The 25850-nt window shown below is 39.0% G+C and overlaps 1 protein-coding gene across 3 annotated transcripts in view; it reads left to right on the top strand.

Annotated features, from left to right (window-relative positions):
• LOC134528385 (stromal membrane-associated protein 1) overlaps positions 1-25850 on the top strand; it is a 43318-nt gene that overhangs the window by 4928 nt on the left and 12540 nt on the right. For all 3 annotated transcript variants that reach the window (XR_010074393.1, XM_063361970.1, XM_063361969.1), the window contains exons 3-6: positions 8260-8427; positions 22256-22469; positions 22968-23255; positions 25290-25402. Coding sequence is in view for 2 of the 3 variants with exons in the window: in XM_063361970.1 (XP_063218040.1) it covers positions 8260-8427; positions 22256-22469; positions 22968-23255; positions 25290-25402 (783 nt within the window). In the remaining variant the exon portion in view is untranslated. The remainder of the gene's footprint in view (positions 1-8259; positions 8428-22255; positions 22470-22967; positions 23256-25289; positions 25403-25850) is intronic.

Genomic DNA, 25850 nt, shown 5'->3' with positions numbered 1-25850 from the left:
TAAACAAAAATTATAAACCTAAAATAAACCACATTAAAAATCTAAAGGGTTGAATTTACTTAATTGAGCAATCGGAGCTTCCATGGCAGGCATTTAGGTTTTACATTGCCTGAAAAGGGATTTGAACAGAGGTCGTCCAAACGTGAGTGGTGGGACTGGAACCCAAGAACTCTCGAGTGGTCATGAGATATTTCACTCAAAGAACCCGGATCCTGGCGCATTTTGGCTCACTGACCAATTTAGTGCTGCACTGTGGCTAGCGTGACCTAATTTCTACTTTAGAACACACAAAAAATATAAACCAGTTTGCAGTCTGGAAGTCACAAGGCTCTTAACTATATAAACAAGGTCATGTTAATTATGAAAAACAAATTACGAACTTTGGGGCGAGTTCGAAAGAAAAAATACAAAACTGTGTTTTTATGTACCTATATGTACCAGCTATAGTGCTCAGATTTTGTGTACATGGCTGTAAATCATTTTTTTTAATTTTTTTTATTTTTTTTAAAATTTAATTTTAAAAATTAGAAATTAATATAAATTGCCAGAATTTAAACTTAAAATTCACTGCTAAATGCATGAACACCAAGCATTCAATTCCTAAAAAAAATATATTACTTGTTTACTCTGTAAATTATAGACTTGGTAATACCGCAATTAAAATTTACATAATAATTTTACACATTGAACGTTATTGTATGGTATCAACATAAATATAGACAGTCAAATAATAAATTGAAAATAAGGTTAAAATAAACTTTTGCGATCAGAGAGGCTTCGCTGAGCTACCTTAAACACATAAGAGAGAAAGAAAATGATGATCAAAACTGTGTCAAAATTATTGACACGAACAAAGTCAATAAAGAAAATGATTACCAAAAAAAAATAATGTTTTATCATTTATATGAGAAAATTAAATTTGTTGCTTAATATTAGATATAATGTTCGATGTAAATGAAAATTCATAAAATATTTTGAGTCACCAAGATTGTGCTAGCCTAGGGAATGTGTGGAAAACATGACCTACACATACATAAATTGATTTAAGAACCTTTTCAGGAAAGGCAAGTGTGATTACGCCACTTTCAGCACTCACAAAAATTACCAAAACAAAGCTAGACTCATCGATAGGTGCTTATTTTAAAATTGTATAGTAACATAATTAAATTACGTGTATTTTTGTACCATTGTAAACAACAAAATGTGATGGTAATAATACTGTATTATTATTATTATTATTATTATTTTATGTTGCATCTATTGAAGTAATGTGTAGAGTACCTTTAGTCTCAATAAAAAAATATAGATACCTCTTTAAATGTTAAGTGATTTTTTTTTAGATATAATTTACAAAACATTCTCTCTGAATATTATGTACTTAAGAGAAAATAGACTAATCTATAAACATAGGGCGTGAAATTAATTGTTATTTACTTATTCATCGGAATTTCAAAGGAATTCTTAATTTTATTATTATTATTAGTATATGTTCTTTTATAACAATACTGTTTAGGATATACTTAATTTCCTTGTAGTTAAAAATTAAAAAAGATTATTTGTAAAATATTAAATTTGTTTTTTTATATTATTTTATGAGAGACTGTATTTTGATATTATGTGCTACCTTTATGCTATAATGTTTAGTGTATACTTAAAATCTATAAAATTTAATACATATATATTTCTTAAAATAATAAATCATATTTCATATATTAAGTATAAAACACTTTATTTTAATCTTATATGCTTAAAAGTAAATGCCCTTGCACATAAAAAGAAAATACGGGAGTTATTTCGTTTTATTTATTTTATTACTATTATTACTAAAATTATTTGAAGTTACAAATTTTCAACAATCAAAATTTGATAATGTATTCATTATTTCTCACACTATTAGGTTAATATTAGTGAAGGAAAAATGGTAAATTGCCTTGACACAGGGCTCGTGTGTTGGCTACAGCTAGCAGCTGACAGGAGTTTATCAACAAGGACTAACGTCGTAGACCACGTGGGTGTCGCAGGTCGCCAACCACCAAGAGGAGGGGGGAAAGGGTGGTCTGATTACGTTTGGAGATAAGACGCGTCACTTCCGTCGCTCTGGCGACTGCGCGCCAGGCCATTGCCAGGAGGGGGAAACGGTGGCGGCTGATAGCTGACCCAGGGTATGCCAACGCCCAAATATAATGGCGTGCTAGCATCCCGCATGGCAAAAGACATGGCATGAGATGGCAGAAAATTTAGGTACGCAGAGTTGGCAGCCTTGTCAAAATGGCTGCCCCCTTTTAAGTCAAGAATCAAAATGTCAATACACACGTCTGAAACACGGCACTGCTAAGCTATACAAATAATAGAAATAAGCCTTAACAATACACAACATGCTGGGAAAAAGCGATAGCTAGCGGGGCATTTTTTTTTTTTTTGTGGTAAGTGTCTACTTGGATAGATAGTCTTAGAATTCACGTCTCCTGCGATTTACGATGGTGCGCTGGCAAGCAGTTTACACAAAATTAGATAGAAAAACAAATCTGAGAAATATTGTGATAACTAAAGGTAACCCGAGTAAACGAAGGTGAACCATGATAAAATGGGATGAACCACGCTAAGTGGTACCAGAAAAAACTATTCTCTACTACCAGATGTAACTACGCTTAGAACTCCTTTTATTAAATATAAACAAAGTCTTCTTATATGCAACCCCCTTGGAGAGGTTTATAAACGTGCTAAGCCGATACAGTAACTTATCCAGAGGAGGAGATCTGAAGGAGCACACACCGCTCAGGTTGAGTGTAAATGTGGATCGGCAAAAGCACACTAAATAAAACCCTGAATATCGGGATCTAATTTACTGATCTAGTTTCGTTGTCACCATAATCAAGCGTACAAAGATATATCAGATAAAAAAAAACACAGGTTACTTTTAGTTATGGTTAGAATTAGGCAATCACTATTTATGGATGCTATATTTGTAACAGTTGACAATTCATTATTACAGAACAGAATTATAATTTTATCAATTTTATATAATAATTTTTTTTTTCTCTGGCAGTTCTGTCTGTATCTTTAGTGCACTTGTGACACTTTTTTTTTACTTGATAAGAACGCAGTGGAAACTTCACACCCGCACATTGTTAGTGAAAAACAGCTCTAGCGGCGAAAACTGGTGCTAAAAGTACATGATGCACAACATTATGATTCCAATTATTTTTGGCTTCCCTCTCATATAATTGTTTTTATATGCTACCAAAGGATGGGACAAGAAATATTCGGACCACTGTCCACACCATCCATGACGTCCGAGGTCCATTTGGACCAATCAGCTATCATTTTCCATCGGACACAATTTGAAACATTGCTATTGTAGACAGGGCTTTAAGAGTAAACTGGAAACATACTAGTGCGACCAATCAAATAAAATAATTTCCTAGGCATTCACATTTTACACAGCTGTGATGTTACTGTGACAAAATTTGTAGGCACGACTTTCTGATTAGATACGTTATAATTTTCATCATGTCACAGGATAATTGTGTGAGAATTTTGTCTTGTCTTTCAAATGAAGGCAAATGGGTGCAGAGGTAATAATTTTTATTTGTTTGATTTAAAAAAATTTTTTTTGCTAACTTTACCTGTTTTGATCTTAAAAATTTTATCACGCATACATTATTTTTTTGAAGGAATGTTAAATCTAAATTAAACATTTTGACTAAAAAAAACTTGTAAATATTGATGGCCTGTGTGTGTGTGTGGTGCATATGTGATGACCAGAGACATTTGATATTATTATTATTATTTATTTATTTTTTTTTATTTTTTTTAAGTAGAGGGATGACTATGCCACCGGGCAAAAGTCCAATTGCAGGTGTATTTTAACCAATCAATCACAATAACATGATATTTTGCTGTTGCATCTATTGCACTGTTGTTGATTCCACCATTAAAATAGGTGAGGCTAAAGAGAAAGAACACAAAAAATCAATAATAAATTATGTACCAAAAATTGAGTTTTCGCTCAGTAATTATTTTCATTTGATCTCTATCTCTAATCCTTTAATATTTTTGTCTAGAAGATAAAAATATATAATTGTGATTAAATTGGCTTCATTTACCCATAGTAAATATTATAACTATTTTATAAAATACTAAAGTTTACATTGATAAATGTATAAAGTTGCAGTCTTTATTTAAAAATAACTTAGGATTTTTTTTTGTATTGCATACTTATGTTGGTTGAGTATTGAACTAAAGGCCATTTTGTAAATCCTGTATTCTGAAGAGAAAAATTGTAGTGGAGAGGGCAAACGTCAAAGGCAATTGTGGTGTTAAAAGTATTTAAACTAAAATTGAGAGTATACAAAAATGAAATTTATTTATAGTGATTTTCTGTGTATATTAATTTGATTTAAATTTGGTGAGTTAAATAATTTTCTTTGATAGCAAAGCCCTTCATATTTACAAAATTTTCCATAGTTCAATGAGAATTTAAAAAAAAATCAATTTTATGACAGTTTATACATTTGAGTGATTTTTCGGTATTTCACGTGTTGCTAACTTAATCAACCCTTCATTTTGGTTACAATCAGCTAGCCTGCAACACCTAGCCTTTTTGGAAGAACTATCTAATTTCTCCTTTTCAAAATAAACTACACTACAAAAAAACATTCATTGTTTTAGTTCAGATTAGCTTTGTGTCAAAAGCCTTTGTAAACCTAAAAGATTTTTGTCTCAAGTCAGTTAAGTCACTGCATTGCTCTGTAGTAAATAGGTTTTATAAGTATTCTTGTTTGTAAAGTGTAAAGGGCGTTTTATAGATGGTGATACTGGCAAACGCGAAAGGAAAAAAAAGTAGGGGAAATAATGACGTCATAGGAGTAGGCTTATTACATTGGAATAAAGTATAAGTTAAAGTATTGGTAGCAACGGAGTCAACAGTGTTTGTGTATGGTTGTTTCTTTGTTAGGGAAGTAGTTAGCTTTGTATTATAAGTGTATTTGAAACACGAGAATAAAATAATTTGTTCTTTACCAAAGTTAGAGTTAACCGCACTGGCGAGTACTGAAAGTATTGTTCACATTCTTATTTGGGGGGAGGGGGGGAAATTACACCTCTTCCTTGCTTTGTGAGTTAGTGGCAGTAATCAAAGTTACAGACCACGCTTGATGTGTAACGTTCCATGTTTTAATGATGCAAGGTTACGGAAAATATAAGAAATGTCGGTAGTGAATGAATACGTGTAAATTGTTAATAAACTATGTTGGGATTGGTTGAAGAGAAAAATGTAGAGTCGAAATTACTTCCAAAAAGTGGTAAGTCGTATATTTACAATAGTGTGCATGGAAGAATTAAGCATATTATATGAATGAAGGCATTGATCTAAGGGTTAGGTCAAATTTTAAATTTAATACATTATGTTAGCACTCATTGAGGTAATGAAAAAGAAGTGAATGTTTGATTAGGTTAGACCAGCTACATTATAAATACTTTAACATAGTCTGGAAAAAACAGATAAGCAAGAAAAATGTGGGTTTTGGCCAGTGTACCGTAGGCGCAATATTTTTCATGTATTTCATTTTTGTATATTATAGGTTTAGGGTGTCATAATGAATACTAAAATTCTATCTAGGTTAATTTGGTTTTTGATATTGGTATGTAATTTTTTGAAAGCGAGACTTTCAATATTTTCTTGGTATCGTGAACTGGAATACAGTCCCACCTGGTCAACTCTGTTTTGCAATACCTATATTTTATTCCTCATAATTTACCACTTTTCCCACAACTTTTATTTTTCAGTATAATAAACGTATGTAATAAATAGGGGATTATGTTAATTTTCCTGATAGCATAATAAGTTGTAATGTCTACAGACATAATTTCATTGATAATGAAATATCGGTATCACAAAATATAATAAGGGGGATTATATTCTAGTTTATGATCCTGGAAAAATATTAAAACAATGATATATGTGAAAAATAGTATGTTTATAGTTCCCCGCCCAAAACCACATATTCCTGCGCTTTTCCTGTAAAAGTGTAGGGGTGGTAGTGAATGACGTAAGTGACGCCATCTTGGTGACATCATCAGTATTGTTATGGTATCACAATCTAGAATAGTCCCAGTGTAAATGTACTTATCTTCTATGTGACAACTGGCTTGTAGTAAAATGAAATGATGTACTCATTTTGAAAAATAAATTTAGCTTATGACAATATAAAACATAAAAGTTTCACAAAATCAAAGCTCATTTTTTGTTTATTGGAGTTGCAATGAATGGTTAGTGTTGATAGCTCAGATATTTTATTTCGCCAAGAAAAATATGCAGTGTTCCATGAATTTGTTAAAATAATAAATAAGCGATTTCACATAATAATAACTACTTTGACTATCATAATGAAAAGAAACATTAACCACCGCAACCACTACCATAAGCAACAAAATACAAAAAAAAATTTTTTTTCAATTTTCTATGACAGTGTATATTTGGTGATCTTAATTACAATGAACAGGTTAAAAATGTTCAAGTTCCAATGCATGCGTTAGACTAACCATGTGAACTAATAGAACTATAAAATACAGGGTTATTGAGAGTGATTGCAGGTATGCTAAACTTATTATAAGAGACAAATTAATTTGATTTACACAAGTGACATCTTAAAATGTTCATAAAAGTTTCAAATGTTAGATTCATCCCAGTACTCTTTGATTTTTGACCCACGTTTACCTATAGTGATGTCTCAACAGTATATAATCTTCTGCCTCATATTCTGTATCGTGGGTAATTCAGGAGCAGAGTAACTTTTCCATAAAAATGTTTGTAGTTTTGTTTTTACTTCCTGAGATGTTTTCCATCTAAGGGAGTGTTGTGAGACATGAAGTTTACCAGTAGTTTACTGTTTGAACTATTTGTTAGTTAAGGTTAGGTACATTGCATATAGTGTAAAATTGTTGGTTATTTTCAATTTTTTTCTGTTATGTTATAAGTTAAGTGATAACTTAAAAACATGTAATAAGCTGGTGAGATATAAAATGGTAGAGTTATGAAATGTTTTACATGTTACTAGCTGCAGTAACAGGCATTGCCTGGGCTGAACACAGGGTGATACATTGCCCGCGAGTTAATGCAAAATGGATAGCGCTATATGACATTGTGGTGGAATTAGAGAAATTATTCACAAATTGTTGTTTATATGTCTATGACCTCTGATTTTCTGTTTACCCATGGCAATTGGTTGAATGGTTTAGAAGTTGATGTGCTTCAGTGCCATTTAGAGGCGAGTTAAAAAAAATGAAAAATAATTTGAGTGCCAACTTTCATGGTAATCGGTCAAACTGTGTCTGAGATGTCATACATACATACCAACATCCAGTTTTATATATATACATTTTTTGTTTACAAAAAAAAATAGCTTAGAAATTTTATTTGCTGCTATTTAATGGAATAAAGAGCTGAAAGATGATACAAATAAAATATGAAATTATTCAGTAGTGGCAAATGTTTCCAAAATTTTTGAACAACTCTTTTTATAATCAAATGGTACAAGTAAAGGAAATTGTCCACTATTACTTTAGATAAAAAAAATGTTGACTTCAGGGCAAGTTAAGGTATAGCAAATTGTTGGTGGGATCAAATGTGAACAAATAAACTAATATTAAGGGGCTAGTTTTTGGCAATAGTAGTTCACTTAACTCACTAAGCTGGGAATTGGTTATGTTCAATTTCTACATTAATATATAATAGACTATATTTTATGTAGCTTACGGTTTCTTAGCATCCTACATACACCCAGAGCTTTTTTTATGAATCAGCGTGTTATCTATAAAGTTACCCTAAACATGAATGTTTTATTGGAAGTGTAAATAGATAACGAGGAATGATGGGAAAGTCTAAAATTGGTCCGCTGCGTGTTTGTAGACAACCTGTATTATGGATGGTGTTATGCACAAATGAGTTAACCAACAAAAGGAAAAAAAGTTATTGAAATAATTGTGTAGGTAAAATAACACTTTTAATTGAGCTAAATTTGTTTACCTGATATTCCTTGTTACTGAGCCATCTTGCGACCAAACATTCGACGCACTGCCACAATACCGGTTATTATGTGTTCAACTTTGAGCTCAATTTGCTCAGTTGAAAATGTTTGTGGGTTGAACCGTTTTTACATAGCACCGTCCATCTAGGGTGGCGAAGCAGTGGTGGATTCTCCCCGGAACACGGAAGACGCGATGTGCGCCGTGACGGCGTGGCGTGCTCTCGTGTTGCAGAGCCTGCAGCAGATGGGCAACAGCCGTGCCCGGGCCGTGTACGAGGCAAACCTGCCCGACAACTTCCGCCGGCCGCAGACCGACTCGTCTCTCGAGGCGTTCGTCCGCGCCAAGTACGAGCAGAAGAAGTACATTGCTCGCGAGTGGGTGCCGCCGCCCGTGCCCAAGGTTCGTTGTTGCGACTCTGCCGTCGGCACTTAGCACGTACTGGCTTTACCAACTATAGAGGCCACACCCGGGGCATCCCCCCGAGTACATAGTGTGAGTCCAAGTTGGGTGCACATGATGATGTGATTATATTTTTAGATAGTGATACTAGTTATACTGTGTTCAGAAATTATTAAACTCATCAAATTATGATTAATAAATTTAATGATATATTAGATATTAGTGTTTTTTTTTTCTCTTTTTTTTTCCTTCAAATAATACAGTATTTCCAGTTTTAAGACTAAAATGGGTTACTGGCGAAAGATCAAACACCACATCCACATGTAATTCCTTAACGCTTTTCAGTAAAACAAGTTAATCAAGACAAAACCCTAATTAAACGTAGTATACTGTAGCAATAAACTTAATTTTCTGCTCTCATACACATACAAAATAGGAATGGTGGTTATAACTGTTTGTATTGTGAACACATTATTATAAATCTGTTTGTGATTTTTAATCTTCATAAAAATATATTCAAGTTTTTTATTTACTTGAACAGACTGTCAAATTATCTCTTTTTCTTAAATTCCTTTTTATTTACTTGTTTTGTAAAGGTGTAGTATTTGAAAAGGTCTCAGAACTGTTAGAAATAACATTTTAAACTTAAACAGTTCCACTGGATTAGGAATTGAGCTCAAATATACTACAAGTATAAGCTCGTTAACTACTAAGGAAAATTTCATAACTATCTCGGCATCGCTTTTAGTGCATAAACCATAGACTCACTAGCAAAGATGGCGTACAGTTTTGAGAAGAAAAATCACAAGCTAACAGACGTGGGTTTAACTAACTCTTGTGGCAGCGCTTGATAAAGAATAAAACTGCCAATTTCGCTGAATTTCAGCAACGAATAAATCAAGTTGAATCTACCATAAATCATGGAAGAGTTCTTTGTTCAAAATTTACACCAGAATAACATTTATCACAAGTTTTATTTGGGGAGCAACTTTGTGTTTGATATCAAAACTAGCCAGATTGACTTCTTCTGCCACCTGGGTGGTGTTTATATTCCCTGCGAGATCCAACAGAAAATCTTTGTTTTTGTAAGCCAGTGGCTTGTCTCCTGTTTTCCTCACCAATGCAGTTTGTCAATACTCCATTAACATCACTGCCCAGCCTTCAAAAGTAGGTCCCTTTTTTCTCAGAAAAAACACTTCATTTTTAAAAAGTCACTTTTGGTAACAGAATATTGATTGAAGTCACAAAATGCTGTACGTACCACATTAATGTTAAATTATTATTTTTTTTAAATATTTGTTTAATTAATTATTTTTAATAAATCTTCCATTTGACAAAAAATGGCAAGCAGAGACCTTATCTTACTATCTAAACAACTAACGTGATTAATTTATTATCTAACCGTGCTTTTTATGTAATCGCTGTGCTATTGTAGAAATGTGCCAACTTTTCTCTCATGTAGTTTCAAACCTGATTTTATGTGTAAAGAGAGTTTTATTATCATTGTTGTAACAGTACTCATAAGGATACTTGCTACACGCTTGCTTCGTTTTAATAATTGCTTAATTTTGTGATACTAAATTCACTCAGTTTTAAGGGTAAGGTGGAACAAAGTCATGGCTGAAGAAAAAAGATCTTCAGAGGAAGTAAAGAAGAGAAACTGATGAAAGAAAGGGCAGCCATTGCAACTGATGAAGAAAAGCTGAAGTGTTTGAGAAAAGAGGAAGAAAAAGGAAGGACCACAGGAGACGGATTGTGTGAAGAGGCAGGTGTAAGGTTAAAAAGGGGCTGCTGCTCAGCAGAACACGGAAGAAATAGGACCGTAGCACAAGCTGTGCTTGAGGCTGTGCATTATGTAAGGAAAAGAAGCTGAAAGCAAACATTCTGTGCTCTCCATTGAAAAATAGAAAATCAAAAATTATATTGGATAATTTTTCTAAAAGTCTTAAGATCACTTAAATTAAAATGACAACTGTATAGTAACTAGTATTTGTGTCGTCGGAACCATCCTAAGAAGCAAAGTCAGTGTGTGTGTGTGTTTTCTTCTTCTTCCTCTTCTTCCTCTTCTTCCTCTTCTTCTTCTTCTTCCTCTTCTTCTTCTTCTTCTTCAGAAACCGTGGAATCAATTGAACAGACCTTACTTTGAAATATTATTGTAGAAAGTTGCCATGAATGCATACAATGTACCATTTTATTCAGACATTTATTATTCTTGCTGTAAAACTTCTGAGGTTATTCTTTTTTTAAATTTAGTATTTTTTTATTTTTTTCAGGGTGGCCAATCTTTTGGCAAAACGAAAATACAAGGTTTTTTTCCAGTATTATTAAGATTTTTCATGAAATGTTACTATGTTAATAAAAAATACTTGGCTAACCATTTTGGTTACATCAGGGCTAATAAAACAAACAAACCATTTAATATTAGATATCTACCATTTAATATGATATGAAATAAAAGTATTTCTGTAAGACTACATTACTTCTGTGTTAAAAGTGTTTATCCTTAACAAAATTTAGTAGCTCTTATCTTTATGTGTGTGTGTTTATGTGTGTATGTTTGTGTGCATATGTATGTATGTTTGTGTACCACATTGGTATAAATAATACAGAAAAGCATAATGGTGCAACTAAAATTACTTAAATAGCTACCAATTATGAAAACAGTTTACACATGATAATAATCATTAGCATAAACAATTAAAAATCTCATAAGCATTTACATTAGCTGAGCATGATAAATCATTTTTCAGCTTTAAACAATTCATAGAGAACTTTTAAACTACAGTAATCTGCTCATTATGGTTTTTATTTTACTATTTACTATCTGAAACTCACTTTAATACTTGGTGTGGAATAAACGTATCTGAAAACAAATTGTGATGATAAAATCTTAAAAAAATATTTTTTTTTACTAACTTAGCTGTATTGGAATAGCTACATGCTGCATAAAAGAAGGAAGAAAAAATAATGGCACTATCCGCTAGTCCAGTTTCTTTTAGGCTCAATTTTTTTTTTTCTATAAAAGGTTAACTCCAATCCATCACAGGTTGAATCTCAGTATTATGCTTCTGTTTATTATTGCCATGGGTTAAAATCTTCAGAAGTATGAATAAAAAGAAACAGGAGAGAAGAAAGAAAAAGAGTGACTTATCTTCCCCTCCCTTCCACCACAGTGGACATTCTTCAGCGGTGACACATGTGTCACATGACACATGCTGCTGAGGTTCGCCAGTACAAAAATTGTTAAGTGATGTAGTTTGTAGGCACTGGTAGTTTTTCAACCAAACTCTTTTCAATTTGATGGACAAATTCCCCTACGACTTTAAAAAATTTTTGCGTTTTCCAAGCACTAAAAAAATTCATTAACACAGGGAAACAATATTGTTTGTTAGCTGATTTGAGAGTCCTGATTTAAAATGGGAGTTAGTTTTTCTCTGTAAGCTACCGTTTTTCTCAAATCATTTTTAAAACTTTTTCACATTAATGTAACATGATCAAAATTTTTAACTTTCATTTAAACATAAATGTTGGATTTTATCTTGAATAGCATTGTAGTGACATTTGTTTTTTATACACAAAAACATGCAGTGGCATAAAATATGCATAATGTTTTGGAATGCAAAATCATAAAAGCTCTGATTTTGATCATAAATATTATATATAACACTAACAGGCAATTTGCGCTTGTAGCTCTTGCATTTGTGGACGTGCTCGGGACAATCTCGTTTTGTACTTCATCAGTAATCTGCCATCATATTCCTGTCCCATCGCCCTTGATAACGCTCTTCGTTGTTGCTTGATAGTCTTGATAGAAGCGTTCCCCCTGCTCATCACTAGCAGCCCCAATGTTTTCAGGGAATTGATCAAGGTGACTATTCAGGAAGTGCAGCTTAATGATCATGTTGCATCCAAGATCGCAAAATGCCATTAGCATCCTTTGAACCAAAACTTCATAGTTTTGTTCACAAAGAAGTTCATAACTGCTACAAAAGACATCCATGTTGCTTTCTCTTTTTCATCCATCTTCATGACGAATTTCTCGTCATGCACAAGGCTCTTAATTTTAGGTCCATCAAACACACCTGCTTTTGTTTTCTTGACTGACAGACTAGGAAAAGCATAGACAATGTGTTGAAAACAATCACTATCAGTAGTCAGGGCCTTTACAAATTGCTTCACCAAGCAAAGCTTGATGTGAAGTGGGGGAAGTTTATTTTGTATTGGCTGACATTCACAATATTTGGCATCTCTACTTAAGAGTTTTACTTTGGGCCACTCCTGTTTCCAGGGTTTCACCCGAGCATGGCTATCCCACATGAACAGGTAGCAAGTATATTTCATGAATCCTTTCTGTTGTCCAAGTAGAAAGTTTACCATTTTATGATCCAGTTACGGTCATGCTAATTGAGTAAGCTAATCATTGATTTGATGCCACTGTATTCTTCTCGCATATGAACTGAATGACCAATTCCCACTGTGCATATAAAAACACATTTCAGACTGCACTTACAGCTGTTAAAAATGATCACCATTCTATTGAACTGTAGGAGGTTAAACCTAACCGACTTTAATTTTGAAAGAAAAAAGAATATATTTTAATGCCAAACACCAATTATTTATTATTTCACAGTGGCAGTCGGTCAATATTATCAACAATAGTATTCCATTAAATCATGTGCTATGCTCAAACATAGCCAAAATTTTAAATATTAAATAATATAAAAATATTTAACCTAAAAATAGTTGAAACCAAGATGACTTCTTTCAGTTACAGTGCAGCGTGGGGGTATCCAGTTAAGCATACCACCAGGGTGCATCCATGCGCCACCAAACACTCCTACTGATTATCCTACACATGCAAGCGAAGTGTATGGGGGCACAAGAAAATCGTGTGTGGGGTCTTTGCTAGAAAAGACAGTTAAGCAGAAAGTGATAAATCATAAATACAAATAAAGAACATGAGTCGCACTCAACAACGTTATAATTTCGCAAACTTAACACATATACATACACTGTCAACGGATTCGATGCCAGCTAGAGGCATGTGCGTAGCAAATACAAATTAGCATACATTTAATGAAGTTTATTCCCTTCACAATGATTTTCACTCCTTATGTCTTTACTGAGTCCTTACTTATGGAAAAAACTAGGGTGAACCTTGTGCCCAATGTACTCTGATTCAACAAACAAACTACTACTGCGTATCTCTTACAGTCGTACGAAACAACAAGCAACAAGCAACAAGTTAATATTCTTTCTCTCTCTCCGTTACAAGTTGAATTTCCTAGGCATGCCCTGGATCATGCAGTATAAAACAGTCGCCTCTGACAATGGGGATAGACATTTTCTCATTTTCTGTGCGAAATTATGACTCAGTTACCACACACTATAAGAGAGGAGAGAAACCAATATTCAAGTATACGTGCGTACGCATTATGTTACGGCCCGGAGGCGAGCGAAGACCAAAATCATAGTGAACATTATGTCATTACACACGTGATTCACAAGACGTACGTTGCTGTTAACAACTTTAGGAACTGACTCAATATACATACAGACTATACGAGCGGTCCAAACACGTGTAGGGGCAAGGAATTATGTACTACAAAATAAACCAACACCTAATATAACGTTAATTGTGCACTCCTCGAAAAAAACATATTAAATATCTATTACTCATAGAGAGCGTAGTCCCGCGGACAGAAATGCAAGCCCAAGAGAGAAGCGAGGGATCGGTTACATGGTTTGTTACAGCTACAATTTTCAGTGGGTCTCGTCATGATGACATTCACTGCCAAGGCTAGGTAAGCGTAATACAGAGAAGTGCTCAAACAAAATATGCTAGATCACGGGGGGTATGCCTTAACCAAATGGCTCCGGTCGGGGGTACAGCTGGGAGGAAAAGAAAGAGGGCAAAATCGAGGCAAAACGATGCGTAAAATTACGTCATACGGAGCTGAAAGCTCGTATGAAAAAAAAAATACAAGGGCGGCATCGGGCACTTAACGTGCTTACTTCTAAACCAAAAGCAATCAAAGCGTGGTCTGGATGCCGTTGAAATAAGTTAAGAGTCCACTGCCGACAATGCAAGTCGCGCAGCAACTAAAATCAAAACCACATGCAGGAGGGAGTAAGCAAATGCTTCCAGCACAAAGAAAAATAAATTAAGTGAAGGTCAAAGTCAAAAGGGATGGCTACATGAAAATCAAGGCTGGCAAGCATATTTAATATTTACGTTACTCGCACGGCCATCGTGTGCACACACTAACTCCGTCTCCTGAAGAATTTTACCTAGACGAGCTGCCCCTCGACCGGGCCAGAGACGACCTGCTTCCACCAAGAGAGACCCACGAAATAGACAATTAAAAGTTATACGCGCTCATTTATACTATTCGCTAGATGGCGTTGCAGTCGCTACAATTGAGGAGAGGCTAGGGGGAAAGAAAGGGAAGGGGAAATTGGCACCTTGAGGCGGAGAGGGGTTAAGAGGGGAGAAGGAAAGGAAGGCTGCGGCACGGAGATGACGTCACAGAAGCGCGGCGGGCGCTTCAACCCCCACCCCTTACGAAGTCTTCTGCCCTGTGAGCCCGAGCTTAAAGTCGTGTTGAAGTTCAGTGTTTGTGACATGAGCCAACTTCTTGTATCTTGCGAACGCCTTGATTCAGACGATGTAGAAATGACTTGAAACTAGCCGGATCGTGCCGCTGGAGGGGGGCAGCAACGTGTTCGTTTCAGCGGTGCGACGGGTGGCAGCTCCAACAGGGGACCGCGATCTCCTTGGTGCTGCACAAGTAGAATACAGGCGACTCGCGTCCGACGTGTCGCTGACAGGTCCCCCTCCATTTTTTTCTGAAGTGAAAGAGAGAAACGATAAGCGCCGTATCAGGTGACCTATTCTGGCGGTACAAGGTTGCAAAGGGTTCAGGCAGCGCTCGGCGCTTTTCCTCGTCTCAGCCACTCAGCGCTAAGTGGCGGACATCGGAACTCTGCAGCATCCTTCCCGCAGACGTCTTCTGGCGGGCCGAGAATACCTCTAGAGCTGAACCGCGGCGGCGGTGGCGTCCGAACAGCGGAGAGTCTGTCACCAGATCTCCACGCCGTCCAACAGTCTCCTCACCCCGCAGCAGTCAAGGGCTGGCGGCGTAGGGGGCGGAGGGGCAGCGGCAAAGCAGAGACGTAGCAGGCTTCTCGTAGAGTTGTCCGCGCACAGCCCAAGGGAGGGGTAGAAAGGAGGCGCGCGCGCTTGAAGGAAACTGTAATCATCAACTGAACTGCGACTGAACACTATATCCTGTTACTAACAATTCTACAATCTAATTAGAAAACATACCTAAAGTAGTAATACACACACCAAAAAAAAAAAAACTTAAGTATCTCAAGGCTTTCACTAGCCGCCAAAACGTTGCATTAAATCACTGAATGAAACGCTTTAGCTGTGTTACGTGTGCCTTACGCCACTTACGTTTATTGCTCATTAGCTGTAACTGAACAGTGTTAGCTGCTAAAAACTTAGTAATCAAATACGGCCCATCATAGGGCGGCAAAAGTTTGACGTTTAGGCTAGCCGCTAATGAGGGCAAAACGTAAGAGCGGCAGAGCACAACGTCGCCAACAGCGAATGAATGGGCTGCCCTTTTTGCATCATAATTTCGTGCCACGTTTTCCCTAGCCTTAGCTAAATTCTTAGTAACGTCTTCCAAGACACGATCTAACTCTACACTTGACAAACTAGAGTCGACAGGTGGCAACCCCCACTGGTTGAGCAAGGGTAAGGTAAGTTCCCTCCCCAGGAAAGGCACGGAGGGGGGATGCCCTGTAGAACTGTGATGAGCTGCGTTCAAACCAATATTTAAAAGTTCAAGATCGGCGTCCCAGAGAGTCTGGTCGGCGCGGTAGAACGAAGTGAAAATTCCCTTGAGAACCTTGTTGGTTCTCTCACTCATATTTCCCTGTGGAAAATACGGTGAACTGTACACCGGCTTTACAGAAAATTCAAACAAGAAATTTTTGTATAAGTTCGACTGAAAGTATTTAGCGTTGTCTGATACTACAATACACGGCGGGCCTAAGATTTTAAACACCTGTTCCTTAAGAACTTTTACTATGGACGACGCCTTCATGTTTTTAAGGGGGGTTAAAACAACAAATTTAGTAAAAATATCTAGAATTACTAATAAGCATACGTTGCCTTTTTTTGATCGCGTCAGCGGTCCGAAAATATCAATATGCAGAACCTGCCAAGGGGCGACGGGAGCGTCGGCACAGTAAAGCCCTACTTTAGCATTGTGTGGGGGCTTTGATAGCTGACAGTCAATACAGGCGCGTACAAAATCGCGCACGTCTTGACGCATTTCTGGCCAGAAAAAATGTTGGGCAATTTTACGATATGTTTTATCTATTCCCATGTGCCCACCCACAAGTGAGGCATGGAAATAAGTGATAATCATACCCTTAAGTTTTTCAGGGACGACAACTTTCTGAGCTCGTCCTGACGGGCCAGCATACACTAACAACCCATCCTTCTCGGCAAAGGGTAAGGCCATTCCACATTGCAAATCGTTCCGGATTCGAATACATGCAGGATCATCCTGCTGGCAGGCTTTCAGGTTTATGAAGGATTCGGGGAAGATTTTGCACACCGAAATAAACTCAACCGCATCCGGGGGGGAAGGGTTATCAATTTCAAAATCATCCGGGTTGAACATTCTAGATAAACTGTCGGCCACAACGTTCTCCGCACCTCTTAGGTGATGGATTACAAATCGGAATTTTGACAACCGCAGTATCCAACGCCCAAGCTTCCCGAGCTGCGAGGGATGATTGCACAGCCAACTTAAGGCCTGGTTGTCTGTATACAGGTCGAACTCTCTACAATCCAAGTAACACTCGAATTTTTCGAGTCCGAAAAGGCACGCAAGGGCCTCCTTCTCATAGGTGCCCAAGCGGCGCTCTGACTCTGAGAGGGTTCGACTTGCAAAAGCAATTGGTCTCAATTTTCCGTTCTCCATGTGTCCGAGGACGGCTCCAAGGGCTACTGAGGAAGCATCAACCTGCAGGGCAAAACGTTTATTGAAGTCGGGGAGAATTAACACGGGGGCGGAACACAAACATTTTCTTAGAGATTGAAAGGCCGTTTCCTGTTCCTCACCCCAGACAAAAGCAGCGTTTTTCTTTCGCAACCGATTCAACGGCGCGCAAATCGTGGCAAAATCTGGGATAAAACGCGCATAATACCCCAGCATGCCGAGAAATTTTTGAATTCCCTTCAAAGTCTTTGGACGCGGAAAAGTAGCCACGGGGGCGACCTTATCCGGATCCATGTGAAGTTTCCCTTCTGAAATTACATAGCCTAAAAATTTTACTGAGTCTTGTGCCAAGGAAATTTTATGTGGATTAACAGTAAGATGCGCGTTTCTCAGACGTGCCAAGACTTGCTTAAGGTGATCAAGATGTTCTGAAAGTGAATTACTATATACAATTATGTCGTCGATATAGTTAAAAACAAATTTGTATTTAAGGTCGCTTAGCACATGGTCCAGAACACGGCTCATGGCTTCGCTCCCGAAGCTTACACCCATCGGAATTCTGTTGAATTCGTAGTGGCCAAAAGGGGTTGAAAAGGCAGTGTATTTTCTACAGGCGGGATCAAGCAAGCATTGATGGTAACTGTCGTTGAGGTCGATGATGGAAAATATTTTGGCTTTACCCAAGTGTTGTAAGGCGCTCTCTACCGTCGGTATTGGCCAAACTGGATGAATTACCTTCTTGTTGAGAGGTTTAAAGTTATGCACAAGGCGCCACTCAGAGCCCCCCTTCTTAGCAACCAAAAAAGTAGGGGTGCAAAACTCGGATGTCGAAGGGGTAACGACGCCGGCAGCGAGTAATCTGTCGATAATGGCGCGCATGGCCTGCAGCTTAGGGGGAGAAACCTTCAAATATTTGGCAAAAACGGGCACTTCGTCGGTAACATGAAAACGAAAAGGCAAGATGTCACATCTGCCGATCTTACGTGTTATCACGTCAGGAAACTCCCGCACGAGAGCGGCGATGGCTTGATCGCGCATCGCGTTATCGGAATCATTGCAACTCATAACTATGGGTTCGCGGACCTCATGACGTAAACGAATTTTTACAGCAGGAGCGAAATCAAATTGCAATTCATGGTTGGCGGGACTGAGTCGACAGCGTGATTTGCCCAAAAAATCTAAGCCAAGGATTAGATTCGGCAAAATCCCGGGGACAACGACAAACGGCCAACTCCAGGAAAATCCATGGATTTTAAAATGAATTATAATAGATTTACATGTGCGTATGCCTTGCCCGTTAGCGACAACGATATTCCTTACGGAATCATCCGATACAACTCGTTGTGAAAGTTGAGGGTACAACTGCACTAATGTGATGAAACATTTTTCACTAATAACAGACCGGGTAGCACCGGTATCGACTAAGGCTGGAAATAAATGTTTCTGAATTTTAATTGGGAGGAAATGTAAATGAGTGGGTTCAGAGGATTTTTTGAGTAGCCGACGGATACGACCTCTTTTCCGTCCCGTCCAGATTAGTTTTCCGCACGAGGCTGTCTCTCAGTTCCCGTGCAGTCGCTCCTATAATGTCCCACTGCCTTACACCGAAAACATCTACGTTGATTTATTTCCACCCGCGGAACAGTACACTCATACGTGACGTGTCCAAAGGCGCTACAATTGGCACACCTGCCGGCTCCGCGGCGGGTGTCCAAGGTCACTAGCTGCCGTGACTGGGTCAAGGTCGCGGACCGCGAGCCCACGGGCGCGGTTACCTCAGGCGGTAAACTCATGGCCGCGCGAGCTGCGGCCCGCGCCTCGGGCCCAGGCGTGAAATGGGCAGAACGCTCGCCGCGAGGCAGGCTGTCAAACACACGAGGCGTGGAGGTGTCTGCCACGTCACGGAGTTTCGGGCTACGGGGAGTGAGAACGGGGGGGCGGACTGCGACGTAAAAATACGTCCGTCAAAACGAGAGTCATTTTTCACCGAGCTGGGGCGCTTTGCCGGGAACTCAGCTTGATACTTAGCAAGAGAAACAAGGCGACTTTCCACTTCGCCCGCCCAAGTCCGTAGGCTTGCGAGCGAGGTGGGAGGAGCGAGCATCGAGCAGTTCTGCCACACCACGGGGGCCAAATTACCCAAAATAAGTTGGACAAACTCCTCTTCCGGGGTACCCAGCTCTAAGGCTCCCGCGTACGCGGTAACCGACGTGACATATTCCATAATGGTTTCATCTGGGTTTTGGAAGCGCCACACTAGCTCCCTCTTACAGGCATCTAGAACCCTAGGCGGACACACTGAACATACCAGTGATTTTTTAAACTTATCAAAGCTCGTACCCTGAGCAATGGCCTCATTTAACAGAGGTACATGGATGTCCGTAACTTTACTTAAGAGTGCTTTCAGAAAAGCCTCAAGTGGAACTAAATTTAATTTATGCAGGCTCTCAGCCTTAATCACAAAATCTAAGATCTGCCTGGGATCACTTCCACCCAGGAACGGGATGGTTTTAAGGGCGGCAAAAAAAAGTTTTACGTTAAATGAGGACGAGGAAGGACTCACATCAGCTGGGGGCTGCCTGGTCGTGACTTCAGATGCGGCTCCTGCGGATTTACGCAGGTAGTCAACCAAACGCGCCCTCATCTCGGCGACGGTATCGGTGTCCGCCACGGGCAGACCATTTTCCTCGAGATGCAGCGCCAAATCGGTCTTGTGCAACTGGTAAACCCAGCTCACGGAGACGGCCATGGTGCACCGAAACAAACAATACAAACGGATTTATCACTATAATCTGCCTAAAGAGCAGAGTAGCGCAGTTTTGCAGCGTGGGGGTATCCAGTTAAGCATACCACCAGGGTGCATCCATGCGCCACCAAACACTCCTACTGATTATCCTACACATGCAAGCGAAGTGTATGGGGGCACAAGAAAATCGTGTGTGGGGTCTTTGCTAGAAAAGACAGTTAAGCAGAAAGTGATAAATCATAAATACAAATAAAGAACATGAGTCGCACTCAACAACGTTATAATTTCGCAAACTTAACACATATACATACACTGTCAACGGATTCGATGCCAGCTAGAGGCATGTGCGTAGCAAATACAAATTAGCATACATTTAATGAAGTTTATTCCCTTCACAATGATTTTCACTCCTTATGTCTTTACTGAGTCCTTACTTATGGAAAAAACTAGGGTGAACCTTGTGCCCAATGTACTCTGATTCAACAAACAAACTACTACTGCGTATCTCTTACAGTCGTACGAAACAACAAGCAACAAGCAACAAGTTAATATTCTTTCTCTCTCTCCGTTACAAGTTGAATTTCCTAGGCATGCCCTGGATCATGCAGTATAAAACAGTCGCCTCTGACAATGGGGATAGACATTTTCTCATTTTCTGTGCGAAATTATGACTCAGTTACCACACACTATAAGAGAGGAGAGAAACCAATATTCAAGTATACGTGCGTACGCATTACGTTACGGCCCGGAGGCGAGCGAAGACCAAAATCATAGTGAACATTATGTCATTACACACGTGATTCACAAGACGTACGTTGCTGTTAACAACTTTAGGAACTGACTCAATATACATACAGACTATACGAGCGGTCCAAACACGTGTAGGGGCAAGGAATTATGTACTACAAAATAAACCAACACCTAATATAACGTTAATTGTGCACTCCTCGAAAAAAACATATTAAATATCTATTACTCATAGAGAGCGTAGTCCCGCGGACAGAAATGCAAGCCCAAGAGAGAAGCGAGGGATCGGTTACATGGTTTGTTACAGCTACAATTTTCAGTGGGTCTCGTCATGATGACATTCACTGCCAAGGCTAGGTAAGCGTAATACAGAGAAGTGCTCAAACAAAATATGCTAGATCACGGGGGGTATGCCTTAACCAAATGGCTCCGGTCGGGGGTACAGCTGGGAGGAAAAGAAAGAGGGCAAAATCGAGGCAAAACGATGCGTAAAATTACGTCATACGGAGCTGAAAGCTCGTATGAAAAAACAAATACAAGGGCGGCATCGGGCACTTAACGTGCTTACTTCTAAACCAAAAGCAATCAAAGCGTGGTCTGGATGCCGTTGAAATAAGTTAAGAGTCCACTGCCGACAATGCAAGTCGCGCAGCAACTAAAATCAAAACCACATGCAGGAGGGAGTAAGCAAATGCTTCCAGCACAAAGAAAAATAAATTAAGTGAAGGTCAAAGTCAAAAGGGATGGCTACATGAAAATCAAGGCTGGCAAGCATATTTAATATTTACGTTACTCGCACGGCCATCGTGTGCACACACTAACTCCGTCTCCTGAAGAATTTTACCTAGACGAGCTGCCCCTCGACCGGGCCAGAGACGACCTGCTTCCACCAAGAGAGACCCACGAAATAGACAATTAAAAGTTATACGCGCTCATTTATACTATTCGCTAGATGGCGTTGCAGTCGCTACAATTGAGGAGAGGCTAGGGGGAAAGAAAGGGAAGGGGAAATTGGCACCTTGAGGCGGAGAGGGGTTAAGAGGGGAGAAGGAAAGGAAGGCTGCGGCACGGAGATGACGTCACAGAAGCGCGGCGGGCGCTTCAACAGAACATTAGAAGTTAAAATTTAATATTATTTGATTATGCTCTTGATAGAATACAAGAGCGTATATTTCCAAAATTTTAATTTTTGTTGTAAAGTTGTGCTTGAAGCTTCATGTGCCCACGGAAGAAAGACGGCGCCGATGGAAGGGGATGGTACGTGCCCAGGATGAGCTGCGCTGTAGCGGGGGGAGCGTGCGCTGTGCAGGTGAACTGGGACAGGGAGCTGGAGGAGGAGGCGGAGAGGCAGCGCAGGCGCAAGAAGGAGGCGAAGCAGCAGCTGCGCGGCGGCGCGGCAGCGGCCCTGCCCGAGGCGACGGTGCCCCAGCTCCTGCCCAAGCCCAAGAGCACGGGCAGCCCCAAGCCCCCGCGCGAGGCACGCCCGGCCCCTGCGTCCGCCACCCAGGACCTGCTGGGGCTGGGTGAGCATCCCGGTCCGGCCGTTCTTTGAGTTGGTTTCCCCGAAGTGTCTCTCGCGGCCTCGCCGTCAATGGGACATTGAGTCCAGATAAAAAAACACAATCTTTGTTAACTGTAACACTCTTTTGTCCCCATCATTTGGATAGTTTTTAATTGGAGTAAGTTGTCAAAAAAATTATCCATAGGATTTTTTGAGTTGGAGAATAGATCCACAGGTGCCTGTAGTGTAGTCATCTAATTTGAACCCTGGTAGTTGTCGCTAAATGTTTTCTTTCGCACTAAACTACTACTACTACTACTGCTGCTGCTGCTGCTGCTACTACTACTACTACTACTACTACTTCTGCTGCTGCTGCTGCTACTACTACTACTACTACTACTACTACTACTACTACTACTACTACTACTACTACTACTACACAGTACAGTTGGCCAGATGTAAGTTATCTGAGGTGCTCTGATTCTCCGAAGGATGGTAGGGATGGCCCTGGTTGTCGCAGATGCCCCGGAGTGCGTGCCCGCGGGCGGCGCGGCGACGTCTCCCGGGGACGACATCTTCAGCGGGTTCCTGAGCGCCCCGCCGGTGCCTGCGAGCGCCGACCCCGTCTCGCCGGCGAGGGGGGAGGAGCCGGGCAAGGGCCGGTCCGCTGAGGAGGAGAGCTTCTTCAACCAGCCCGCGCCCAGCGCCCAGGAGAGGCGTCAGCTCACCAAGGACTCCATCCTGGCGCTGTACTCGACCTCACTGGCCCCTGCCCCGCCCGTGGCGCAACCTGTGTTCGGGATACCAGGTGCGAAAGCCAGGGAAAATCAGAAAAAAATGTCAAAGAAGTTGGGGTTAGTCAGGCAAAGTCTGGAAATTCACTTGAAATCCTGGTAAAGTGATGAAAATCCTCCTGTGGATATAATTTTAGTGGAAATTGTCATGCTCCAGTTTGCCATCACCCAGACTGAGAAAATTTTTTTTTTTTCTGGTGGTGTTACTGCAGTCATACATGCCATAAATTGGTGTTTGCAAGGCTGTGTTTGAACTAGGCCAGCTATGAGATGGTTTAGGCTGGATTTTATTTATTTATTTTCCAGAAAATTACAGAAAATGTAAGTTATTTGTAAAAAGAAATTTGTCAAGAAAATTTGTAATTTTGCTCGTCAAAATCGGGAAATTTTATTAGCGACTTGTGTGGACACCCTGGGTAGAAAATGAGAGACGTTTGAATAAAACTTTAAAATATACTAAACTCAGACTTGGGCATGATTTTTGACAAAGAATTTTATTTCTGGATAAGAAGGGTAATTGTGGAGATGGAAAATTTCTGTAAAAAAATTTAAGAGAAATGTGTTGTGTGTTTTATAAAGTTTTATCTTTTATTACATTTGCAAATTCATGTAGATCTATTTTCCAACTAATGTTAATTTAATATTAATTTAAGTAAAAATAGAGGATTTCGATCTACCTAGTATAAAATAATCCAGTGGACTGAGCTATGTATTTAATAATATTATAGCAATATGATAAACAAATAAAATGTATGCCTATATATGTCATGACATTAACTATTAGTTAAACATTTTTAATTCTCGCTAGGAAAGAAAAAAGTGAGTTGATAATTTTTGTTTTGACTGGTATACTTTGAGTTGTTTTACATTAAGGGTCAACTTATTTTTGGGCGAATACAGTATTTAATTGACAGTGTTTTGTCTAATTGTAAAAGTTATATTTATATCTAACAGCCGTACCTGGCGCTTGTATATACATGTGTATTCTTTCTTTGAGGATGCAGATACAAGCCAATAATAGTTTCTGAGATCATCACAAAAAGTATAATATTCAGGCCTATACAGAAATTTGTACAAAAGGTCCTAGAGAAAACCCTTTAATATTTATTTTATGCGTGATAATAATACAAGGTGTAAAAATAGACAAAACCAACAATAATCACTGTAGTTTTTGTAGTGGTATATCAAGTGTTTTTCATGTTGTCTTTTTAAGGGGCTCACCTAGTCAGGGGTGTATGTGTGCTAGTGAGGCAGAATGATAAGTGCGATGCTCACTGATGTTTCTAGAGCGGTATCTCCTCTAAGCGCAAAGCTGTGAACTGGTGCCCATTTACGTCGTGAATAGCAGTTATGATATTGAACAGTAACAATAACATTATGTGGCGGATAAATAGAGGTAAAAATGTATTGCAAGTCCTTGAGTGCTTTCAAAATTCTGTATGGGCGGTTTTAATCTTAAAGATTATGCTAAAAACACATTTTTTAGCCATTTTCACTGTTCTAAAAATACAATATAATAAAAATACAATAAAATACAAACTACTCATCCAACCTCTTTGTATTCTTAAATGCTTTTTGAAACGGGAATCACTCGAATATCTCGAGCAGTTTGTAAATTGCATGGTTTTATTTTATCTTAAACTCTGCACATTGTATGTGTCCCTGGGCAGACAGGGTCCTTAATGTGTATACTATTATATATATATATTGGAAGACCTCAGGGTATAAATAGTGATACCCAACACACTTGTGAATTGTTGCCACAATGATGTTTATGTTTAGGAGATCAGTTTGAAAAAAATTTTTATGAAGCTCTCTGTTCTCTGTATTTTTGTGAACAAAACCATAGATAGTGTGAACATCTCATTATCAACACTAAATCAGTATTCCTTTCTTTTTACACCCAAGGTCTTCAAATATAGTACATTACTGGTATTTTTTCTCTTTCTGAAACATTAACATGTAGTTGTTTTAAATGGTTCTCCAGAAGTGGTGTCGTGACATGGACGGAAGCAGAGGTTCTAAGTGCTCGTGGAACGTGCTTGCAGGTGGGATGTACGCGGCACCAAAGGGCGCGTTCCCTCAGCCCGCGCAAGCGCCAATCGGCTTTCCCGTTCCCAACGGCATGATGGCGGCCCAGCCGATGCCTTCGGGAGTCCAAGTACGGCCTCTCTCCTCTTCCCTTCGAGACATCCGTGTTATTGAACCTGTTGGAGAGGGAAATGTTTCAAGAACATAAGCGATTAGACTATTCTTATGCATTCATTTTTAAATGAGTTGTATATATATATATAAAAGAGGGAATGGCGAGAGTAAGCATCATAAACTTAAACAAAATCCAGAATAAGTGAAGGAGGTAATAAAGTTAGGTATTCCTGGAAAGATTATCAGAGAACAGGAGAGCAGATAGATCAGCTAAGCCAGTCTGCAGACTGATTGCTTGAACTGCACCACTCAGCATGAATGGGTTTCGCAAAAATAAAGTTTCTTGGTATGCAGGGCTGGACCTAGCTTTGAATTGTGGGAGGGCGGTGCCTGGAGGGTTTGGGAGACTGTGGCGTACGTCCCAGCTCGGTGGGAGTCCCAGTTTTGTAAAGTAATACTCTCTC

This window comes from Bacillus rossius, chromosome 1, assembly GCF_032445375.1.
Source record: "Bacillus rossius redtenbacheri isolate Brsri chromosome 1, Brsri_v3, whole genome shotgun sequence".
Lineage (NCBI taxonomy): Eukaryota > Metazoa > Arthropoda > Insecta > Phasmatodea > Bacillidae > Bacillus > Bacillus rossius.
This window is presented reverse-complemented; position numbering and strand designations above follow the sequence as displayed.